This window comes from Sander lucioperca, chromosome 3 (genome assembly GCF_008315115.2).
Source record: "Sander lucioperca isolate FBNREF2018 chromosome 3, SLUC_FBN_1.2, whole genome shotgun sequence".
NCBI lineage: Eukaryota > Metazoa > Chordata > Actinopteri > Perciformes > Percidae > Sander > Sander lucioperca.
The window spans coordinates 8,354,319-8,374,653 of NC_050175.1; the positions used below are offsets into that span (position 1 = coordinate 8,354,319).

General features: G+C 40.3%; 1 protein-coding gene across 1 annotated transcript in view; it reads left to right on the forward strand.

Annotated features, from left to right (window-relative positions):
- LOC116067214 (protein kinase C-binding protein NELL1) overlaps nucleotides 1–20,335 on the forward strand; it is a 319,826-nt gene that overhangs the window by 67,253 nt on the left and 232,238 nt on the right. The window contains exon 4 of the mRNA XM_031323575.2: nucleotides 10,731–10,901. Coding sequence (XP_031179435.1) covers nucleotides 10,731–10,901 — 171 coding nt within the window. The remainder of the gene's footprint in view (nucleotides 1–10,730; nucleotides 10,902–20,335) is intronic.

Below are 20,335 nucleotides of genomic sequence, written 5' to 3' on the forward strand. Positions count from 1 at the left end.
GGAAAATGAATTAGTTACACGGCACAACAAAGGCTCTGCTTGCTCACCAGCAGCAAGAAAGCAACCTTAGACTCACCCTGCACTTCCCTACACTTCCTAGAAACCTCCACTGTGTTTGTTGTTAGTTTGAATGACAGGATCCCCCTGACGCCCCTGAGACTACCAGACCTTCCTCACCTATCGGTCTTCAGACCCCAGAGACCTTCGCAAGCCTCTCACCTGCCCTCCTCCTCTTCCTCCATGAAGGAAAACGCACAAAAAGCTTTCTGGCAGAAAAACATCCAACCCCAAAAGCTTTCAACATGGGGATGTTTAATACCACTGACGATTTTCAGTTTGATACAGAAACTAGAGACTTGTATCAAAATTGACAGACTGTCTCCAACATTTATCTGACAGCTGCAGTTATTTTCTTATTACAAGTTTTCATATTTCACATTTTTTGTGTGATATTGGATATTAGAGATATAGTGATAATTTGAATCCAGCTCTGTGTCATGGCAGTGTGTTTAGATGAACGGTGTTTGCCCTCGCACCGTGGTGCCAGTGCACGGAGATTCCTACAGCGAAGGTCTGCTGAGAGCCGCTGGTTGGCGCGAAACATGTCACGGAAGAACACCATTGCTTCTCCGTGCACTAGTGCCACAAAAGGAAGACAAACACCATTCATCTAAACCCATTTCCCACACAAAGATGACACAGAGCTGGTTTAAAAACGGCAAAGTATTCCGTAAAGGATCTCAATACTTCTTCCACCACTGGTCTCTTCTTGTAATTTTCATGACGCAAGCTCTCGTGATCATTAAAAAAAGCACTGCATCTCAGAAACCATTTGTTATTTATTACAGGTTTATTTATCAGGGACAATGCACGCTAATAATACATGAAGTAAAATGTGCCGTAATTAGCCTGGAGGCTATTTTACATCCGCTGTCCCTGGACTGGTGGTAAGAGGTCACCCTTAAAAAAAAACACAATTAAGCTATCAATAATACATACAGATTTGGCCCTGTACAATAAAACTTGATCATCATAAAAGACGACAACATAAAAACAAGAACAGTTGGTTAAGATCAACCCACACCCAACAACATTGCTGGGACAGTGACCAGCAACAGAAGATTTACCTAACTATAATAGTAAATCAGACAATCACACAGGCAGAGCACATAAAAAACACAGGCAGGCAGAGCAGAAGAGACAAGATGGCACCAAGTTTTAGTGCCTAAATAAATGTTGACAGTGCGGACTACTTGTTAGCCACTTTAAAGCTTTAGTGCGTAACTTTTTTATATTAATGAACGTCCGTTGCATTCAAGCCATTGCCAAATGAGTTAATACAAAGCTAATTAAGACTATCAGCTCCACAAAACTCTCTCTGTATTTCTCAGTATGGCTATGTTCAGAAACGTGTCGTCTGGCAACTTTCGTGTGCTGAAGATCAAGTGAAGAATGTTGGGAATTGGTATGGGTACAGAAAAGATGTTTTATCAATATTAATAAAGTTATGAATATGTGTATTAATAACTTTACCAAATTGACAAACAATCCAAACTGGGCACCACCCTGGAATCAGGGACCAATAACTGAGCTGTGAAACTGTCTCATAGGTGGTGTTCCTTTTAAAATACAGATCTTAATTAATTTGATTAAGTTATCTGGTATCTTTGAAGGAACAAAAGAAGGATGAATTTGAGCACTGACCTGTTTTACCCAGCTGTTATTACAACAAATACACAAATAATCACAGACACATATTAAACACAATTTATTTAACTTCCAAATTATTAATTGTCAATCAAAGGGGGGAGGGAGGTTGACGAGACCGTGTGGGTAGCTAAACCATGTGATCGAGACCTGCTCTTTGTAGTTTAGCCCAAAGACTACAAAAATGGCTGCTCGCGTGAGCAACACAAAACTATTTAACCCTAAGAGGGTGTTGTTCTCTCGTTCAGTACAGTAACTAAGTTCTCCTCTCCATTTTGTAAACGTTTTCGCATCGAAGTGCGAAGTTTTCAGGCTTTGAGCATTACGTACAAGCCTCTCCTTTGTCTTGGAGCCCTGTTTTAGGCCTTGTGTGCTCTCTTTGGTTAAACACACTGTTTGGTTCCAACAGTCCCCCTTTTTGGTCTGAAGAGCGGGTTGAGGCCTGTGGCCTCCTCTCTTTTTCTGTCAAGGGAGCCCAGGCCGCATGTGTGTCTCCAAGGTCTTTATTTAAAAGATAATTTTAATTCCCCTTTCTTAGTGGTCCCAACAAGATAATTGCCTCTTCTGAAGAGTCCATCATGCTTTTTTAATTGTCCGTGTCCTCCTTGGCTACTAGCAGCTGCGTGGAGGAGGGGTTGGGGGGTGCACGATCACGGAAGGCTTGTATCATGTGGATGCGCCGACAGATTTGTTGTCGTTACTTAGAATTCCTCATGGGGGAGACAGAAACCGAAGCTTTAAGTTCAAAAGAGGCATAGGTTTTAAATTTAAAATGTGACTTGGGATAGAGTTCCACCTACGATTAGCCCTAACTGAAAAACCATGGTGATTATTGATTCACAATCCCATAGTATTCTAAGTAAGGGAGTTAGCTATCTTACTGACCTTACACATTTAGGAATGCTAGGATTAAAAATGCAGGGAAAGTTATACCTTGGATTTTTGAGAGAAGCTCCCAAGTGGATGTTTTTTATTTATTCCTCTGCCCCCTGTAATTCCACCTTTTCTGGCCTGTCCATTAACTGTTTAAACCTGATGGCATCACTGCCCATGATGGACCTTATCACCAGGACTGAACTAACTGTGTTCACACTCACTGTGTAAACAAGAATTCACTAGCTCCTTCATGTGACAAGCACAATGCCTCGCAAGCAATCCCGGTCACATTTTCCAGGTCAATAACTGAAGGCATTGGTGCATTTTCCCGTCGTAGTATCTGGTTTACCTCCTCCCATTCCATGGACAAGCTCCAGAGTGTTGACCTCCCTATTGAGCAGATAATTGGCTGTCAGCTGCCCTCCATAAAATAGCTGCATGACACTGCGGGCGAGGAAAATGGACAACTTGATATACAGCCGACCCAGCACTCTTGGGCAGCCATTCATTTCCAAAACTTTTTCTCTTAAAGATGACGGCAGTGCATTTTGATGAAGACCACTTGTCACCTTTTACAGCTTCTTACCAGAGCTGTCACTGCACCCCTGAGACCCTTCCACAGCCCACAATCTCCATTTCAGGAGACACAGCCTGCAACCCTGCCACTGTGGCTGTTTATTTATTACTCAGCAGTTTGAATCACCATCTCTCCTGCTCTCAGCATATTTATAATACTGCGAGGAAAAAGGAGAGATGCATTAGCATGAAGTCGTCTTATGTCCCACATTGACATGGTTATGTCAACGCCGGTGATGAATCACCTTTATATTTATTTGTTGTATGCTCTGCAGCGAATGAGAAAAGCTGCTGTTACTTTAAAAAATAGCTGCTAGATTAGCTCTGCCTTGTCCATATCATTATAACAATAATAACAACATGCCTTCTTTGTTGCCTGTCAAGAACAAACTTCATCTTGTGCTTTTTATCAGGAAAGCCAAACCTAATTGTTGTAGGTTGAGCTTAAAAAAATGTAGCTTTAGTGGTGCTCGTAAGCAGATTTTGTTACTATTTGATGAGCCAGGTTAGCTGTTTGTCTGTTTCCAGTCCACGATATAACAGATTTTTTTCCTTTTATTGGAAAAGCTGAAGAGAGACAGGAAATGGGGGAGAGAGAGGAGAATTAACCTGCAGCAAAGGGCCTCGGTCTGATTTGAACCCAGGTCGCTGGCAAGGACTGAGCTAACATGGAGCGTGCACTCTACCAGGTGAGCTGAAGGCCGCCCACGATAACAGATTTGAGAGTAGCATCAATCTTCTCATCTAATTCTCTGCCAGAAAGTGAATTGGAGCGTTTCCCAAAATGATAGATATTTGCTTTAAGGGGTCAGTTCTCTCCAAATTCCCAGAAAACATTCTCTCATCTCTAGTGGTATCTAACTTCTTCTTCTAACTTCTATTTGTTTAGGTCTTAAGATATGTGTTTTTAAGATTTCTGTCCTGACCCGATGACAACAGAGGTGAATTAAATTTAGTTTGTGGTACTCGCACCAAAGACAATTTACACTAGAAAAATGTTAGAGTCGCATCACTTTTCAGAAATAGTGTTCCTATTATTCTTGATAATCAGGCCCTGGTGAACAGTCTCCAGTGAAACTAAACTAAGTCCCATAAACTGTTGACAAATGTGAGAGCATCACACCCTCATGGTAACATCCACAGTCCTGTAGAGATCTGATTAGATTTTTGAACGCTTTTCTGCATACATCTTAATATCGATAAGCAAAATAATTATGAAACTCTTAAATGCTCTAAGATACAGAATCCATATGATGATCTTTGATGGTTAAAGATATGATTATTATCGTCAACTTACTAGCTCAAGTACTACTTTTTCTAGTCGTGGTTACAGCTGTCTGTGCGTGTGTCTCTGTGTTTGTTTTGGTACCAAATCACAAAAATGGTAAGGGAATAGGACCAACGTCACTGACCACCAATGTCACTGGTCACTGACCACCACCCATTCAGTCACACTGCATGCTGTGCTGCCTAAAGGCGCATGCTAAATTCATGCTGTGTATGTATGTGTGTATATATATATATATATATATATATATAGCTTCTTAGTTGACACTTGTGAAAAAACTTGACTTTGTGGACAGAAGAAAATCACATTAAGGTGTCTATATTCAGATAGGATTTGCTATAGTTGTAATGCATAAAATCTCCTTTTACACCTGCAAAATCACCATATCTGTAGATTGTTGTGTCGGTTGTGTAGAGAAACTCTGTACATTTTCCCTTCACAATATATACATTACATTCATTTGACAAATGCTCATCCCACCACTGTGGAGCCAGGACAGAGAATATGGCAGTGATGTTTAATATGTAGTCGTACAGTCAAATTCTTGCAAAAAATATCCCTATTTTGTACCCCTAAAAACATTCAAGGAAAATAGAATTTTCTTTTCATTGACAATTGCGGTGTAGTTTACTAGAAATGAGAAGGTAATCTAAAGCTGTGTCCCAGTTAAGGGGCTTTGTCCTCTCTGAGTCCACATTCTTAGACCATAAGCATCATAAAGCCAGGTCAGCATTTCTTGTCCAAATTTCATTGTCTGTTGACCATTGTTTATGAGCAACTATTTGCTTAAGTCAGTTAAATTGAGACATCTTTGTTGCTTTGTGCTCATTCGTGCACATCTTCTTTTAAAGTGTTTTTTTCCCCCCAGAAAATATTGGCCTACATAGTACCAGTTTTTTCACATCAAATCCTAACATATTCTAGTCATAGAGGAGTCTCCATCTACCACCGCTGGCCAAAATGTTCAGTTTTCTTTGATATGCAAACATGATTTCTTGTTTTCTGAAACATGTCGATGCTCACATTAGGGCTCTGTTAGATCCACGCACTTGCCATTAGTAAAAAAGTGGCTTTGTAAAATGCTTTTTATTAAAGAATCTGCATTGAAAATAAAGCCTTTAAAATGGTGATGAGGTTCATTGTTTATATTTTGTACAGAGAAGCACCAAAACAGATATGTCATTTTTATTGTCTGTTAGGCAGGCTACACAATTAGTTACAAAAGGACTGCCTGCCAATAGATTTTCCCGCTTCATTAAATATGCTGTAATGCAGGGATACAATAGCTACTACTAAATGCTTCATAAAATAAACGCTCGCTGTGGAGTGGAGTTAATGCCTTTGATGATTATTTCATGAGTTAAATCAGGATAACAGTGTCTCTGCTCGTTCAGTGATTTCAGGCGTCTCGAAGCCCTGAGGAGGCTTCCATCAGTGGAAGAGGCGAAGCTGGATAGCTCTCATTCTCGCTTTACTCCACGCTCGATGCAAATTATTCTTCTCCAGCCGCTCTGTCTCCTGCAGCATGGTGGAGACGAGCTGTCAGGTTGGTGCCCGGCGTGGCCACAGAGTGATGTATTCATTTAATGTTGGAGTGATAACATGCTGGACAAAGACAGCCACACTGGCCAGCCATTCCCATGCTGACTCTCTCTCTTTCACACATAGACACACACGTGTATGTGTATACGTGTATGTCTAAGTAAGCTGCCACTCGATGCGTGCAAATGCAATTTAATGTTGTAGAAAAACACTTCCCTGCGATGCTTGTTAATTTACTGTGTGATAATTGTTTTGGTATTAACATAGCCTGCTGTGTGGGGGGGGGTGATGGACCGTCATTAGCTCTGTGGAAAGGTTTTAACTTAGGTTATCTGAACCATACAAGATACTCCCTCCTCTCATTTCATTCACTGTATTTTCTCTCTTTTCTTGGTTACAACAATTAATTTGTTCATCTTCATTCTCGTGTAGGAAACGTGGCACGATCACGAATTCTTTCATCAACTGAAACGTATCACATGCCACTGAACAGCTAATGGTGCATTGTTGTGCGTACGCATATCTTTCCGAGGCTTAGGTTATTTTCACATGTCAAAATATTACATTTTACATGAAAAATAAGATATTTCTCTAAAATTTCCAAATGTACCCGTTGATGTGATGTCTTACATGGGAAGTATCTGAAAATCATATGGGCCTGTATTGTGAAGTTTTCACATATGAATTGGTGATCCACATTTGATAAACATGCTTAATGTGCTTCCCCTGATAAATCAAAAGGCAGATTTTTTGTAAGGAAAATTAAGCAAAATAGCCTATGCGTTGAAAGAAAATTCCTATTGTTAATTATAAAAAATCCACAACATTGTTATTGTAATTGCTGGGATCTGGAAAGGAACAGCAACATTGCCAAAAATAGATTTAAACAAACCTCCACATTAGCAGAATTTACAGTATACGATAGAGAAAATGAAAGCAGATAATACAATTGTAACCCAACCTTTAAATTGTAAACATCCAACACACCTTATGGACCGACTTCCTGGTTTGACGTTGACCTACTGTGCTTACCATAGTAGTGAAACAGTTTCCCTGTGCAATGAGGCATTAATAACACTTTGCTTTTAATAAACAGGTTTAGATAATCTGGCTAAACTGTTTGGCTTGTTTATATTGCACCCTCAGAATGAACTGCTGGAAACATGTTCATCTTCGTTTTGCAACTTTTAATAGAAGATATAGCCACGGTTTAACAGAAGCATGTCTCTGACTGTACACACACAGTACCCTTCCGATTCTCTTAAAGGGATAGTGCTTCCCTCCTAAAGGGCAAGTACAACATTTTCCCTCCTTCACAGTCAACTACATGTTTCTAACCTAATAAAGATATTGTGAATTGGCAAAAGCACATTACCAGATAAACACAAATGTTTGACTGCTTGTGTCCCTTGCCCCCAATGGACTCGCATTCACAGATCTCAGCAATTACTTTGGTGAATACAATGTTATGACTGATAGTGATAGGAACTTCCATCCAATTTCATGTCTCCAATTCAGAGGCTGTACTGCAGTGCTTACATCATCACATCATGTATTTGAGCTGCAAGGCAAAGGCCATTAGTTCTAATGTGTACCTGGTCAGTGTGAAAATTTCAGTTTGACATTGTATCCTATAGCGTGTTTGTGTTGAGTTAATCTCAGTTTCACCGAGAGCTGATCTCAGTTTCATTTATTCTCCAAACAGAAAGATGGAGAAATCTGCTTCATCACAGCCTCAATTGATATTCTCTGGAGTGGGTCCACTCTCCCTTTCCATAAATATGCATGAGAGCTGTTGAGCTATGGTATTGAATGGGCTTGATCCCTGTGTGTGTGAGTCTGTGTGTTTCTGTACCTGAATATATTGGAATAGGCTAGGTTCTGATTATGTATTGGATAGCCATGTCAAATATGGTGTATTTTGTGTGTGTGAATGTGTGTGAGGGGCCACAAGTTCCAGTGTTGGGGTCATTTGCAGCCGCAGGGAAGCTGAAATGTCATGACTGGCTGCCTGCGGCTCTCGGGCAGCGGCTGTCTCTGGCTGGCCGGCTCTTAATTTAGCGTGGCTGATGAGGGTGGAGAGTAGAGCGCATGTGGTCCAGAGACAAGCTGCAGGTTGAAACGTCTGCAGTTACACCACCAAGTGAGGATAGTAGGTGAAACTGAGACAGAAATATCTTTCTTTTTTCTGTTTGGTTAGACAGGCCTACAGGCATCTTTTTACACAAAACTGACACTGAGCAATTCAATTCAATTTTATTTATAGTATCAAATCATAACAAGAGTTATCTCAAGACACTTTACAGATTGAATTGAAATTGAAATGTATTTATTTTAAACAGGGACAATGCACAAATAAACATTAAACTTGTAATACAAGAGAATATGTCTTGGGTCAGGTTATAGCAACTATTGCTAATTTCCACCTGTAGTCCCTACAGTAGGTCTAGACCACACTATAATTTACAAAGACCCAACAATTCCAGTAATTCCCCCAAGAGCAAACATTTAGTGCAACAGTGGTGAGAAAAACTCCCTTTTAGGTAGAAACCTCGAGTGGTGAGGAAAACTTCCTTTTAGTGAGAAACCTCAGACAGACCCAGGCTCTTGGTAGGCGTTGTCTGACGTTGCCGGTTGGGGGTGCGATGAACAGTGGCAATTATAATCACAATAAAGATAATGGAACTATGACTAGAAATAGTAGTTGTAGTAGTTCATGGCGTAGCAATCAGCTCAGTAGCTGTTTGATAAAGCATCAACTTACTGTCCTTCACATTTTTATTGTTTGTAATTTCATTACCCAGCTGACAGTGTGTTTTCAGGGGTCAGGATGCAAGTGGCCTCAATAAATTTCAGAGCAGCAAATCATTATAGTCTGCCAATATGAGTATGGTTTCTCCCAGACCACAGCTCCAAAAAGATTGTCTGCAAGACTGAATTACATTTAATTTTCATAGTTTAATCAATCATTTTTATTATGTGTAAATATATTTTTGCCCTGCAAGCGCATGAGGTTGGGTATTTGGGCATAAGTGTGTCCAAAAATTTGGTCTGGATTCAAATAAATTTAGTATCAATGTTCACGATCCCAAGGGAAAAATTTTCCTGAATTTTTGTCCAGTCTGGTCAAAGTGGGAATAATTCCACTTTGGATACTCAAAATATCTTGCACATGAGATCCAAATGATAAAAACTAAAAGCCCTACTACTGGAAAGTCCATAAGACAAGCAGATTTGTTGTCGGTGTACACTTTCATATTGTTGGACAACAAACATTGTAGCCCAATTTATAACATGCTGTTGCTCTCTAAGGCTTTAGACAGTAAGAGCAAGTTATAAATTAATCACACTTGATCGTTCACTAAGGGCCTAATAACAACTACCCCCAAAAAATATAATTCTTTAAGTGTTAAGTTAAGTTTTAGTAATTATTTTAAGTGCTCATATTGTGCTTTTTGGCTTTCCCTGTTCCTTTATTGTGTTATACACAATACGGCAGTACGGTGGCTCAGTGGTTAGCACTTCTGCTTCACAGCAAGAAGGTTCTGGGTTCGAACCCAGGTTGTCCCAGGCCTTTCTGTGTGGAGTTTGCATGTTCTCCCTGTGCTTACGTGGGTTTCCTCCGTGTGCTCCGGTTTCTTCCCACCATAAAGACATGCACGCAATTAGGACTACAGTTGAAAATTAGCTGACTGGCTAATACTGGTGCATTTACAAAAATGTTGATTAATGTGCATTGTCCTAATCAAAATAAATAAATCTTAATATATCTTTTTTGTGCACGTTATAGGTTTACAAAGTGAAAAAGCCCAAAGTCCACCCCAAGGGACTTACCATCTCCAACAGAAAACACTGTTCAAAAAATGCTCCAAACTGCTCTATTGTAGTCCAGCCTTTACTTCAGAGACAAACGTGCGTCACTTTGTAACACATGTTATAATGCTCACCTAGCTGCTAGCGTGGCACGCCCTCATACTCTGCAACTGACAAGCTAGCAGTACTTACTGCGCATGTGCGACTCCCAACAAAGATGGAACAGAAGTGAGATGTCTCACTCTGTAGCTAAAACAGAGAGCTCAACACTCAGGGTGAAAAGAGGAGCTGCAGCAATGTGCAGTACAACAAAAATATGGTGTTTTCTGAAAATGAAACCACATAAACCTATTCTGGTACAACCTCTAAATACAATTATGAACCTGAAAATGAGCATAATATGAGCACTTTAATGTAATGGAATGGTCTTTTTAATTTGACTATGTCTGAAATCTCTTAACATCTTTTGACCAAAACCAAAAACTATTTAACTTAAAATAATATATATAACATAAAAAGCACCAAAATCTCACATTTGAGAAGATGGAAGGAGCAAATATTTGGTACTTTTGCTTCATAAATTACTTAAAACATTGATTGATTATTCAGATAGTGGAATTACTTAATAATTACTTAAATATAAGTGGAACGACTACTCAATCAATCGACTAATTGTTCAGCAATAGTTCAGTGATAATCTCAATGCCGCTTTCGCACTCATTCTGTCATAAAAATATATGATTATATGTATAAAATATAAATCGTTTTCATCCGTTTAGGAAATAATTCACTAACCTGCTTTGTACAACACCTTGTACACATCATGCTGTAGCCTGAGCGTTTTTCATAAGCTTAGATATTTCTTTACCCTGAACAGAGACTTTGTCCAGGAAACTGAGCATCTGTGACCTCCTCTCTTCCTCTACAGTTACTTTGAGCTGGAGAGCAGCGGGGTGAGAGAGGAGATCCGCTACCACTACCGCTTCAAAGGCAAGCCACGCTCCGAGTCCTTCCCCTACCGCCTCGCTGACGGCCAGTGGCACAAGATCGCCCTCACCATCAGCGCCACCCACCTACTGCTGCACGTCGACTGTAACAGGTAAAACACACACACACACACACACACACACACACACACACACACACACACACACACACGTCTGTTTCACTATCTTTGTGGGGACCTGTCATTGACATAATGCATTCCCTAGCCCCTTACTCTAACCTTAACCATCACAACTAAATGCCTAACCTTACCCTTACCCTCACCCTAACCATAACCTAATTCTAACCCTAATCCTAAAACCAAGTCTTAACCCTCAAACAGCCCTTTAACCTTGTGGGGTCCAGCATTTTGGGTCCCACAAGACTGTGCAGACCCCACAAGTATACTGTATTCCCCGGTTTTTGGACCCCACGAATATAGTAAAACAAGCACACAAACACACTCACACACACACTCATACACACACACACACACACACACACACACACACACACACACACACACACACACACACACACGACACCTTGAAATCTATATCACAAGTGACTGTGGCACAGGCTCCTTTTGAAGTGACACAGCTACAGTAATGAGCTGTTTGTGTTTATCAAGGTAAACATTTGTTTCCTACTGTCTCAGTGTGGATGACAGGCTGGTGACGGGGCTGACAATGAAGCATCCGAGGACAATTTAATTAATCAAAGGCTGTATCTTTTTATAGCCTAGAGGATGTTTGTTCAGCTCACACTGTTCCATAATGAAGTGGAAGGTAAGAATGACATAATCGCCTCATCGATTGGGCAGCGAAGGCCCTCTTTCTAGAGGAGCTCTCAGTCAGAGCTGATCTTTAAACATGCACTTCGGCTGTGACAATCCTTCTCAATCCTCACACTCTCTCCTGAGAGCCAGGAAGGCATCACCTTTTCTTTTCTTAACGCAGTCGCTAAACAGAGACATCGTGAACAAGCAGTGTAAATTTGAGTAGAGGTAATGCGCCGTTACCTCTCATGGATGAAAAGATATGATGCACGGGAGGATTGCGTTGTAGTATTGATTCTTCCCAGACGCCTATTATTCCCATCTGGCTGGTGGTTTGTCGATTAATTATTGCTGCAGTGGCTGTCTGTCAGACGAGACTGTAGTGAAGATAAAACAGAGCACCAGAGTGTTATCAGGCAGAGAAGATCAAAACGTTATTGGATAAAATTGCATAATATTGGGCTCAAACTGCTGTTTATTATGTGTTGGTGGCTAAGGTGTTACTAAGGTGTTTGAAGGGGAGCTGTTTTTAAATTCTGCCTTAAGACACATTTTTATCGAGTGACCCCCTTGTCTGAGAAATAGATTCTGTATCTTGTAGCTTGCATAATACTGCTGTCTCATGCTCCTTCCAGACATACTGCTATGTTAGTTTTCTCTTTTGTCGATTTTATCTTGTTTTTCTATCTCTTATGTATTTTTTTAATTTTAATTCTTTGGACCCTATCTTGCACCCGGCGCAGTGCGGCGCAAAGTCCGACGCAAGTGTCTTTGCTAGTTTAAGACCGACGCAGTTGTCAGTTTCCCGTCCAGCGCCCACGTCGTTTAAATAGCAAATGCACCTGCGCCCACCTTTGCACCCATGGGCGTGCTGGTCTTACAGGGAGGTGTGTTCAGGTGAATTGTTGCCGTATTGCTATCTTGAGGCAGCGGGAAGCGATCGCGCCATTGACCAACAAAAACCTGGTCTAAAGTCAATAGCGCAGCATTTCATTGTCATTTTAACAGCACATTAGTAAAATGCACCTAGGCTTATGCACAGTGCGCACACACTATGCTTGTTACACATACACAGGGAAGCGCAGCAGCACACAAACATGCAAAAGATTGCAAGTAAAAATATTACGATGCAAATCCGCCATCTTAATAGCAATACGCCAAGGTCCAAACACGCCTGGCTTTTAAAGGGAATGGGAGCTGAAACTCTGATTGATTTATTGCATGTTACCCCCAAAACACACCTATGAATTAATGGAGACACTAAGTTCAACCCTTTTGAACCATGCGCCCTGCGCACGGACCCTTTTTTTCGCCGTCAAACTAGCAAAAGTGGATTTGGACACACCCTAAACGCACCTGCGCCAGGCGCTTCACGCTAGAGCTGTAATCGGGCCTTAAAAGTTCGGCCCGACAAGGCCCGAGCCCGACAGAATTCGGCCTGAGCCCGACAAGTACATTTTGATTGACAGATTTTTAAAAGCCCGAACCCGTTTACAGCCCGACTGTACAAAAGGCCGTCTATCAGCAGTGATTAGAGTGCATGTCGGAAAATAGCGCGGACACGTTCTTCACGCCGCGAGCGGGCACACGCACCACTCGGCGGAAAAGGGAGAGAAAGAAAAAAGAGACTGCGCCGCACACACACAGCTCTTTTGTCTTCCGTCAAGAATGAGTAATTTATACATTTTTTAACATCATTTATTCATGACTAACGGAGGCTATAGGCCACTTGGAAGTTGGAACAAAGAAATAAAATAAGCCCTCCAGAAGCCAGCCTCTGTTTCACCTCCTCAGCATCCATTTTCACGCTAATCGAAACGCTTCACCTGACCGCTCGTTTACTGCGCAACTCGGAGCGCAAGCCCGAGCCCGGCCCGAGCCCGGCCCGAGCCCGTGTAACATGATAGAAATGAAGACCGAACCCGTCGGGTCCCGTCGGGTCCCGTTGGGTCCCGTCGGGTTCGGGCAAAGATCTTCAGCTCTACTTCACGCCATGCGCTTAGATCGTTAAAATAGGGCCCTTTGTGTCTAAATCATTGCCTTGTTTTCTCATTTTGTGCTTTTGTCAGTACCACACATAACAGATACGTTATTGGACAGGTATATCAGCCGATCCATTACCAGAGCTTTATCCGTGATAGTACAGTAGTACTGTGGATCAGGGATTAGTACTGAATATATGAAATGCAGCTTGCACCATGCAGTATTTTGCCAAAATTACACACTGACAGACTACATATTTGAACTTTTGCCCTCTGATAAAAACATAGCTGACATGCATGATATGCTAAAATACCAGCAGCTTCTTGAGAAACATATTCTTCCGAATTAATTTCACTATGTGAATATGATTTAAAACACTTCCCTGACCTGCTGACAGTCTCTCCTCACTAATAAAGCAGAGCTTTGAATGAATTAATGAAAATAATTCAATGAAAAATAAGAAACAAGCAGCTGCTAAAGAAAATAAAACATGTCTCATCAGTTTGCCTTGACATAGGAAGAACAGATTACAAGAAGCATACAGGCTCTTAAAAACTTCACAAGTAGCAACGACTTTTTAAAATCTTACAGATGACATGCACAAAGATGATCTCCAAATCTTTCCTAAATGGCTGAAAAATCTGACTGGTGACCTCGAACTGTTATCTCAAAATACATGTTAAAACAATGCAGCTGTTGTATCAAACTGTTCTGTATGTTTGGTCAAAAATAGCAGCAGTTTATCTGTTTATCTACAGTGTTTATTCAGTTTGGCAATGCCCACATTGCATTTGGCTTTTCACTACAAGGGCAGTGACCTCTGCATCATCGGCTAAAATCCTTTAACATCACCAGTGCTGGGTATTTACAGGACCCCAGCAAGTTTATTCAAAGAATACAAAAGGTCTCGCACAATTTTCTAGTTGGAATTGCCTAAAGAGCTGAAATGAGAACCCATTGAACCATATTCACCTTCATTTGATACTGACTTTTCAGTATAATAGAGTATGTGCATGTTTTTCATTCTTAGTTCTCAAGCGATAACGCTTGTAATTTGATGCTTTGTATAGCTGATAAACACAGCAGTGAGCAGAATATGTCCAGAATTACCAATCAAACTTTCCCAGAGGGCACTAATGAGCATAGTTTATGTGAGGACTGGATATAGATTAGTTACAAAGACAGGCAGTTGCCAGATTCTTTTTTTTGCATGCTGATTATGCAAAGTGTGTGTGTGTGTGTGTATGTGTGTGTGTGTGTGTGTGTGTGTGTGTGTGTGTGTGTGTGTGTGTGTGTGTGTGTGTGTGTGTGTTTCTTTATAAATACCTTCTTATTCAAGGTTTTTGTAGAGAACTAATGCTGATGAACTCATTCCCAACAAATTTAAAATTACAATCTCAATTGTATTTTGTCCCCTAGATGTTCTCTCACACTACTTTGACAGCAACCAAGTAAATTTGGCTTTGATGACTATTTTGTAAAAGGATAAAAACATTAACAAAAAAATTAGAAATAGAGAATAATTTTCCTGCTAACCTGATAATCTCTCTCTTCTTAACCCTTGTGTTGTCCTCGGGTCGAATTTTGTTTTGAAAATTGAATTTTTTTTTATATCAGGGTTTCTTTCAACCAAATTGCCTAAAAAAATAACATGGATGCATGGATGTACGTTGTATTGAACCCATCCTCTGATCTTAACTATTAGTCAAAATAACACATAATTTCTGCTTTTTTTAATCTAAAAAATTAGATATAATCCCATATGATTTAGGTTTATTGAACAGGAATTTAAAAAGCGTTGAAATAAGTGACAAAAACGTTTAAAAACAGCGTCAAAAGCATCGAAAAAAGCGTCATAAACGTCGGAAAGAGCACCACAAATTCAACTTTGACCCAGAAGGACAAGTTCATGATCGACGGGAAGACAACACAAGGGTTAAGTGTTGGGAATGATTTCTCCATTGCCCTTTTAAATATAGAGCGATTTGATTAATGCACTAAACAGCACTTTATTGATTTCAAGGCTCATTAAATGGTTTTAAGTATCTGTAAATGTGAGAGGGTGCAGGATATCCTCACATCTTCAGGTGTACTTTTACCGTCTAGAGTTTTTTTTGGCCTTGACAGCTCTTGCTTTATTGACGCTTGTTTCACACCCAAACTGTCACATCCACAGATTGATGTGATTAGGTGGACAAAGGTGACTCTACAGAATGAATCATAAAAAGTTTCTATTGCACATTTCATGCACAAAGTGCTTTACATAATGCTCTAAAAGCATAAAAAAAGTGGCCGGGTTGGTTCAGTGGTAGAGCAGGCGCACATATACTGAGAGGTTTATGCCTCGACGCAGAGTTCCAGGGTTTGAATCTGACCTGTGACGATTTCCTGCATGTCTTCCCCCTCTCTCCCCTTTCTCACCTAGCTGTCCTGTCAAAAATTAAATGGTGGAAAAGCCCAAAAAATAATCTTTTTAAAAAGAAAAGCATAAAAATAATTAAAAGAATAAAAGCCTTTTTAAAGGACTTAAAAGTTAAGAAGAGGGACATAAATACAGGATATTAGGGCAAGATGGTTCATGATGAGTATTTACAGTGAGGTTCACTCAAAGGCAGCGCAGAACGTGCAGTTTGTAACCTGGATTTAAAAGTGGTCACAGTTAAATATCCTCTGGAAGTTAGTTCCAGCTCTGTTGTGCACAGTAACTAAATTCTGCTTCTCCATGTTTAGTTTTCACTCTAGGAACAGTTGGCAGCCCAAGAGGGTTCATATGGTAAAAGACAGTCAGAGATGCGTTTGGTCCTAAGCCATTATTTTATACACTGAGATTTATAGACAAGTAGCAGTACTTTACTCTGAACTCTCTGACACACTGGAAGCCCAGGAAGCCACTTTTGGTTTCTGTACGGATTAAACAAGCGAGATAAAATAGGTTAATTAGTGAGCTTTGAAGGTGCTTGTATGGTAGTTTGTTACTTTCAGACAGGGCCAAGTCTGCTTACAAGTTTAGCTGTAACAACTCTATAATATGATGTCAAATATAAAGGCTGTGTGTCAGTTAGCTTGCCGTGGAGTTCCTCTGTCCCATAGTGTTCCAAAAATGAAGCTTTAACAAGCCAACAGCAACAACATTTTGCAGACAGAAAAGTGTACATTTAAGTTAATTTGTTCAACATTTTGGGTTAAATGTAAGGATCGCTGATGTGTCTTGAATTGTAGGCTCATTAAGGCCAATTTTGTTTGTTACAATGGAGTCTGATAGAAGAAAATGTTCTAGTAATCCTCTTGGTAAAATGTCAAGTGATTGGTGTCAGGTCCTGAGAATGAAAACAGCAGAAGCCTCTTTCCAAAGAAATGTGCTAAACAAGAAAATAGAGAATGCGGTTGAGCTACGAAGCAGATTTGGTTGGCAGACTTTTTGTTTCTCAACTTTTTGCCCACACACTTCTGTCTCCTGGTCACATGCTTCCCTTCTCTGAAAGGTTATCGAGGAGTATTCTGTGAAATTATTACAACACTTACCAATGTCACACTTAATTCTCACACTTTTGCTCCTATGAATAGCTTCATGGTAAGCATTGCAGACACCGTAATGAATTCAGACTATGAAATGTCTTTGACCCCTGTTACTCATCAGCATGGTCATTATTTAATAAATCAAATGTTCCATTTGTCCCCCATTTATATTTTACACATTGCGCTCATCGGGGAAATAGATTTGCTCATCAGTGCTCTATTCTTTACAGACTGCTCTCCATCCATAAAGTCTGATGAATCTTTGTAAAGTTTTCTCCTTACTGTGGGAATGAGTTCCATGTACATTTCTAGCCAATTCTATATAGACACAAGACAAAAATAAATAAATAAATAGAACACATAACATAACAGTAAATAAACATTTTTTGTAAATATCTCCAAGTGAGGAACTTTTAGCCTGACAAGCCAGACCCACATCAAGATTTTGGGTCTGGGAACTCACCATTGGCAGGGCTCAATCTGAGGGGCGGAATAAATGGTTGTCTTTCAAATTCCCTCTGCATGCAATAGCCAACCGGAGCAACGCTAGTTGATAGATTAAACTTTTGCCGTATCCGGTCGGCAAAACTCCGAACACATCTTCCTTTTTTAAGAATGACTTCAGTGCTTAACTCCAAGTCTTCCAGAGTCACGGCCAAAACCGATTCGAAAGACCGCTGTTTGCCAACAGCAACAGCCATCTTCTTTGTTTTCAAGTAGCAGGGAACCATCGCAACTCTGTCGTCCTTATGTTAAGCCCGCCCACCGACTCTATACACGATGTGATTGGCCTGACCAGAATTTGGTTTTTCCAGCTCGCAAGCCAACGGAGAGTTGCTAGACGGACCCTGGCTGCAAATTACATTTGCTGCCGCTAGGGTGCGTCTAGATTTCTAGGCTAAGGAACTTTATTTCTTCTATGCAAAACCAATCATTCGGGATTCCTGCCCTCTCATCCTTAGAAGAAATTATAACAAACAATTGCAGTGAGAGGGGTTTGATTTCATTAATTTATAACTGGCTTGCATCTGGCGCTAAATAAACATTGATAGTTAGACTTAAGACGTGGAGGGCGGACTTGAAAGAGGGCATTTCAGAAAATGATTGGGAGAAAACTTGTGACGCATCTCGGCAAAAAAACAGCAACCTAATTTAAAGCTACATAATTGGCTGATGCAGACATCCTGTTAAATGAATAAATACAACAGTAATATACCTGACCTTTGTTTTAAATGCAATAAGGCTAAAGGAACATGCATGCACTGTGTCTGGGAGTGTGACAAATTTAAAGCATTCTGGAGGGATGTGATCAATAAAATTATGTTCATCTTGTCTGTGAACATTCCACTTGACCCTAAAAGGATTTTGCTGCACCTGTATCCAACAAATCTGAAATCCCAAGAATATAAATGTATTGATTTTCTATACTACAGGCAAAAAGGACTATAGCTCTCATTTGGATGAAAATGGAGGCACCTACAATTGGTACTTGGATCAAGAATATGGCACAATGTATGTCCATGGAGAGACTGACATATATATTGCAAATTGGGGATGTATGAGAAAATCTGGTGGGCCTTTTAACCGGTTTATAAAAGAAGACATATGGGAGGTGCTACTGTGATACTGTCATGTAATTAGCTTTTTGATTGTTGTAGTACGGCAGAGGTTGAGAGAGAAATTTGTTGAATTTTTTTATTTGCAATGAAAAAACTGTTATTTTTTTTACTTTACAGTATTTTAAAAGCAATACAATTCATTATTCAGCCCACCAATTGGAATACTCCTCATTTTTAATTACATTAACTGTTGCGCTCACAGACATGGAGCATTTCAGATGTGCTGCTGTATGCGAAAAACAAGAAACGGCAACATTATTCTCTATGTAACAGACTTGATCTGTTTGTATATCCCCACCACACCTGTCTGTGTCTTTGACACTGTTTGTTACCAGAAGCAAATCCTCTGGCTTTCGGCAGGGCAACAGCTACAAATTGTACCTGTCATTTTGTTTGACCGCTCCACAAAAGTCACTGCATCCAAGTGAAGGGCCCTTACCTTGGGGTAGGATTTGGACTTAATCTTGTGGTGGATCAAAAACTTGAGAGTTCACGGAAATTTCCCTGTCCTTGTCTGAGATCGATCGGAAGAAAACATCAGAGGTAAAGACATGTGGGCAACATGCAGAGGGAGCACAGAGAGGCAGTGTGGCCTTCAGCTGGGATTAAGGCTGTAAATAAACATGGTAAATAGGAAAAGTACTCCATAATACAGTGATGGAAAAATGTTCTATTTGCACAAAAGTGAAGATTAATGATCACTAGTATCAGTGTTACCACCAATGAGAATGCTACTGTTAATAATTACCATAGAACAACATAAAGGCATGATGATAATGGTAATATTGTCAATTATTATACATCACAATATCAATCAAAAGGATCAATCCAAATTGTTTTAAAATGATTCCTAATAGCAACCAAACACTTAAATGATCTCAATTAAAGGTCAATTTTATTTTCAATCATACGACATGATCTTCATCAGCAAATGGAGTTTGCTCAGTTGTCACTGAATTGTAGAAGTTTAAAGGCACAACAAAAAATTATAGACTTATACAAAAGTATTCCTTCAATCATCACTTCTGTCCCACTATTAGTGTGTGATCCCTGTCTGTATCTGCAGAGACCCTGCCCATCTGCCTGGATTTTCTGATTTTGCTGTGTTCGGGACGTTTATGGGTGCGCTGGTGTCAGATTGCAAGAACACATCCAAGAGAAAGCTACGTAAATGGAGGACACAGTGCCGAAAGAAATGCCAATATAGCGAGGAGAAACGCCGAGCGGACAAAGCTTGTTCCAAAACGAGAGTGAATCTGGGGTTGGCTTTCACCCGCTGGCGCGAACCGTAACCCTCAATGAGCACGGAGGAGGGGACAACGTTAAATGTTGTGTTTACAAAAAGGCAACCAACAAATCCTACCCATTCTGCTTTTAAGGACCTGCCTTTATTCTCTAAAATACTATAGACAAAACAATTAGTTTATCAGAATGATGATAAATAGATATATCGGTAATGAAAATAATAGTTGCAGCCTTAGTGATGATACCGGGGTGATACGGTACTGCCGCGCTTAGAGTTTAAAAGTCGGAGATGTATTGGGGCAAAAGACTCATCCTGAGTCTTGTTGTAGATTTGACCATTATTCCTATCAGGAATGAGAACGTACATGTTGCTTCCCTCCTTGTTGCAGAGATTTTGGAGCTGGGGTC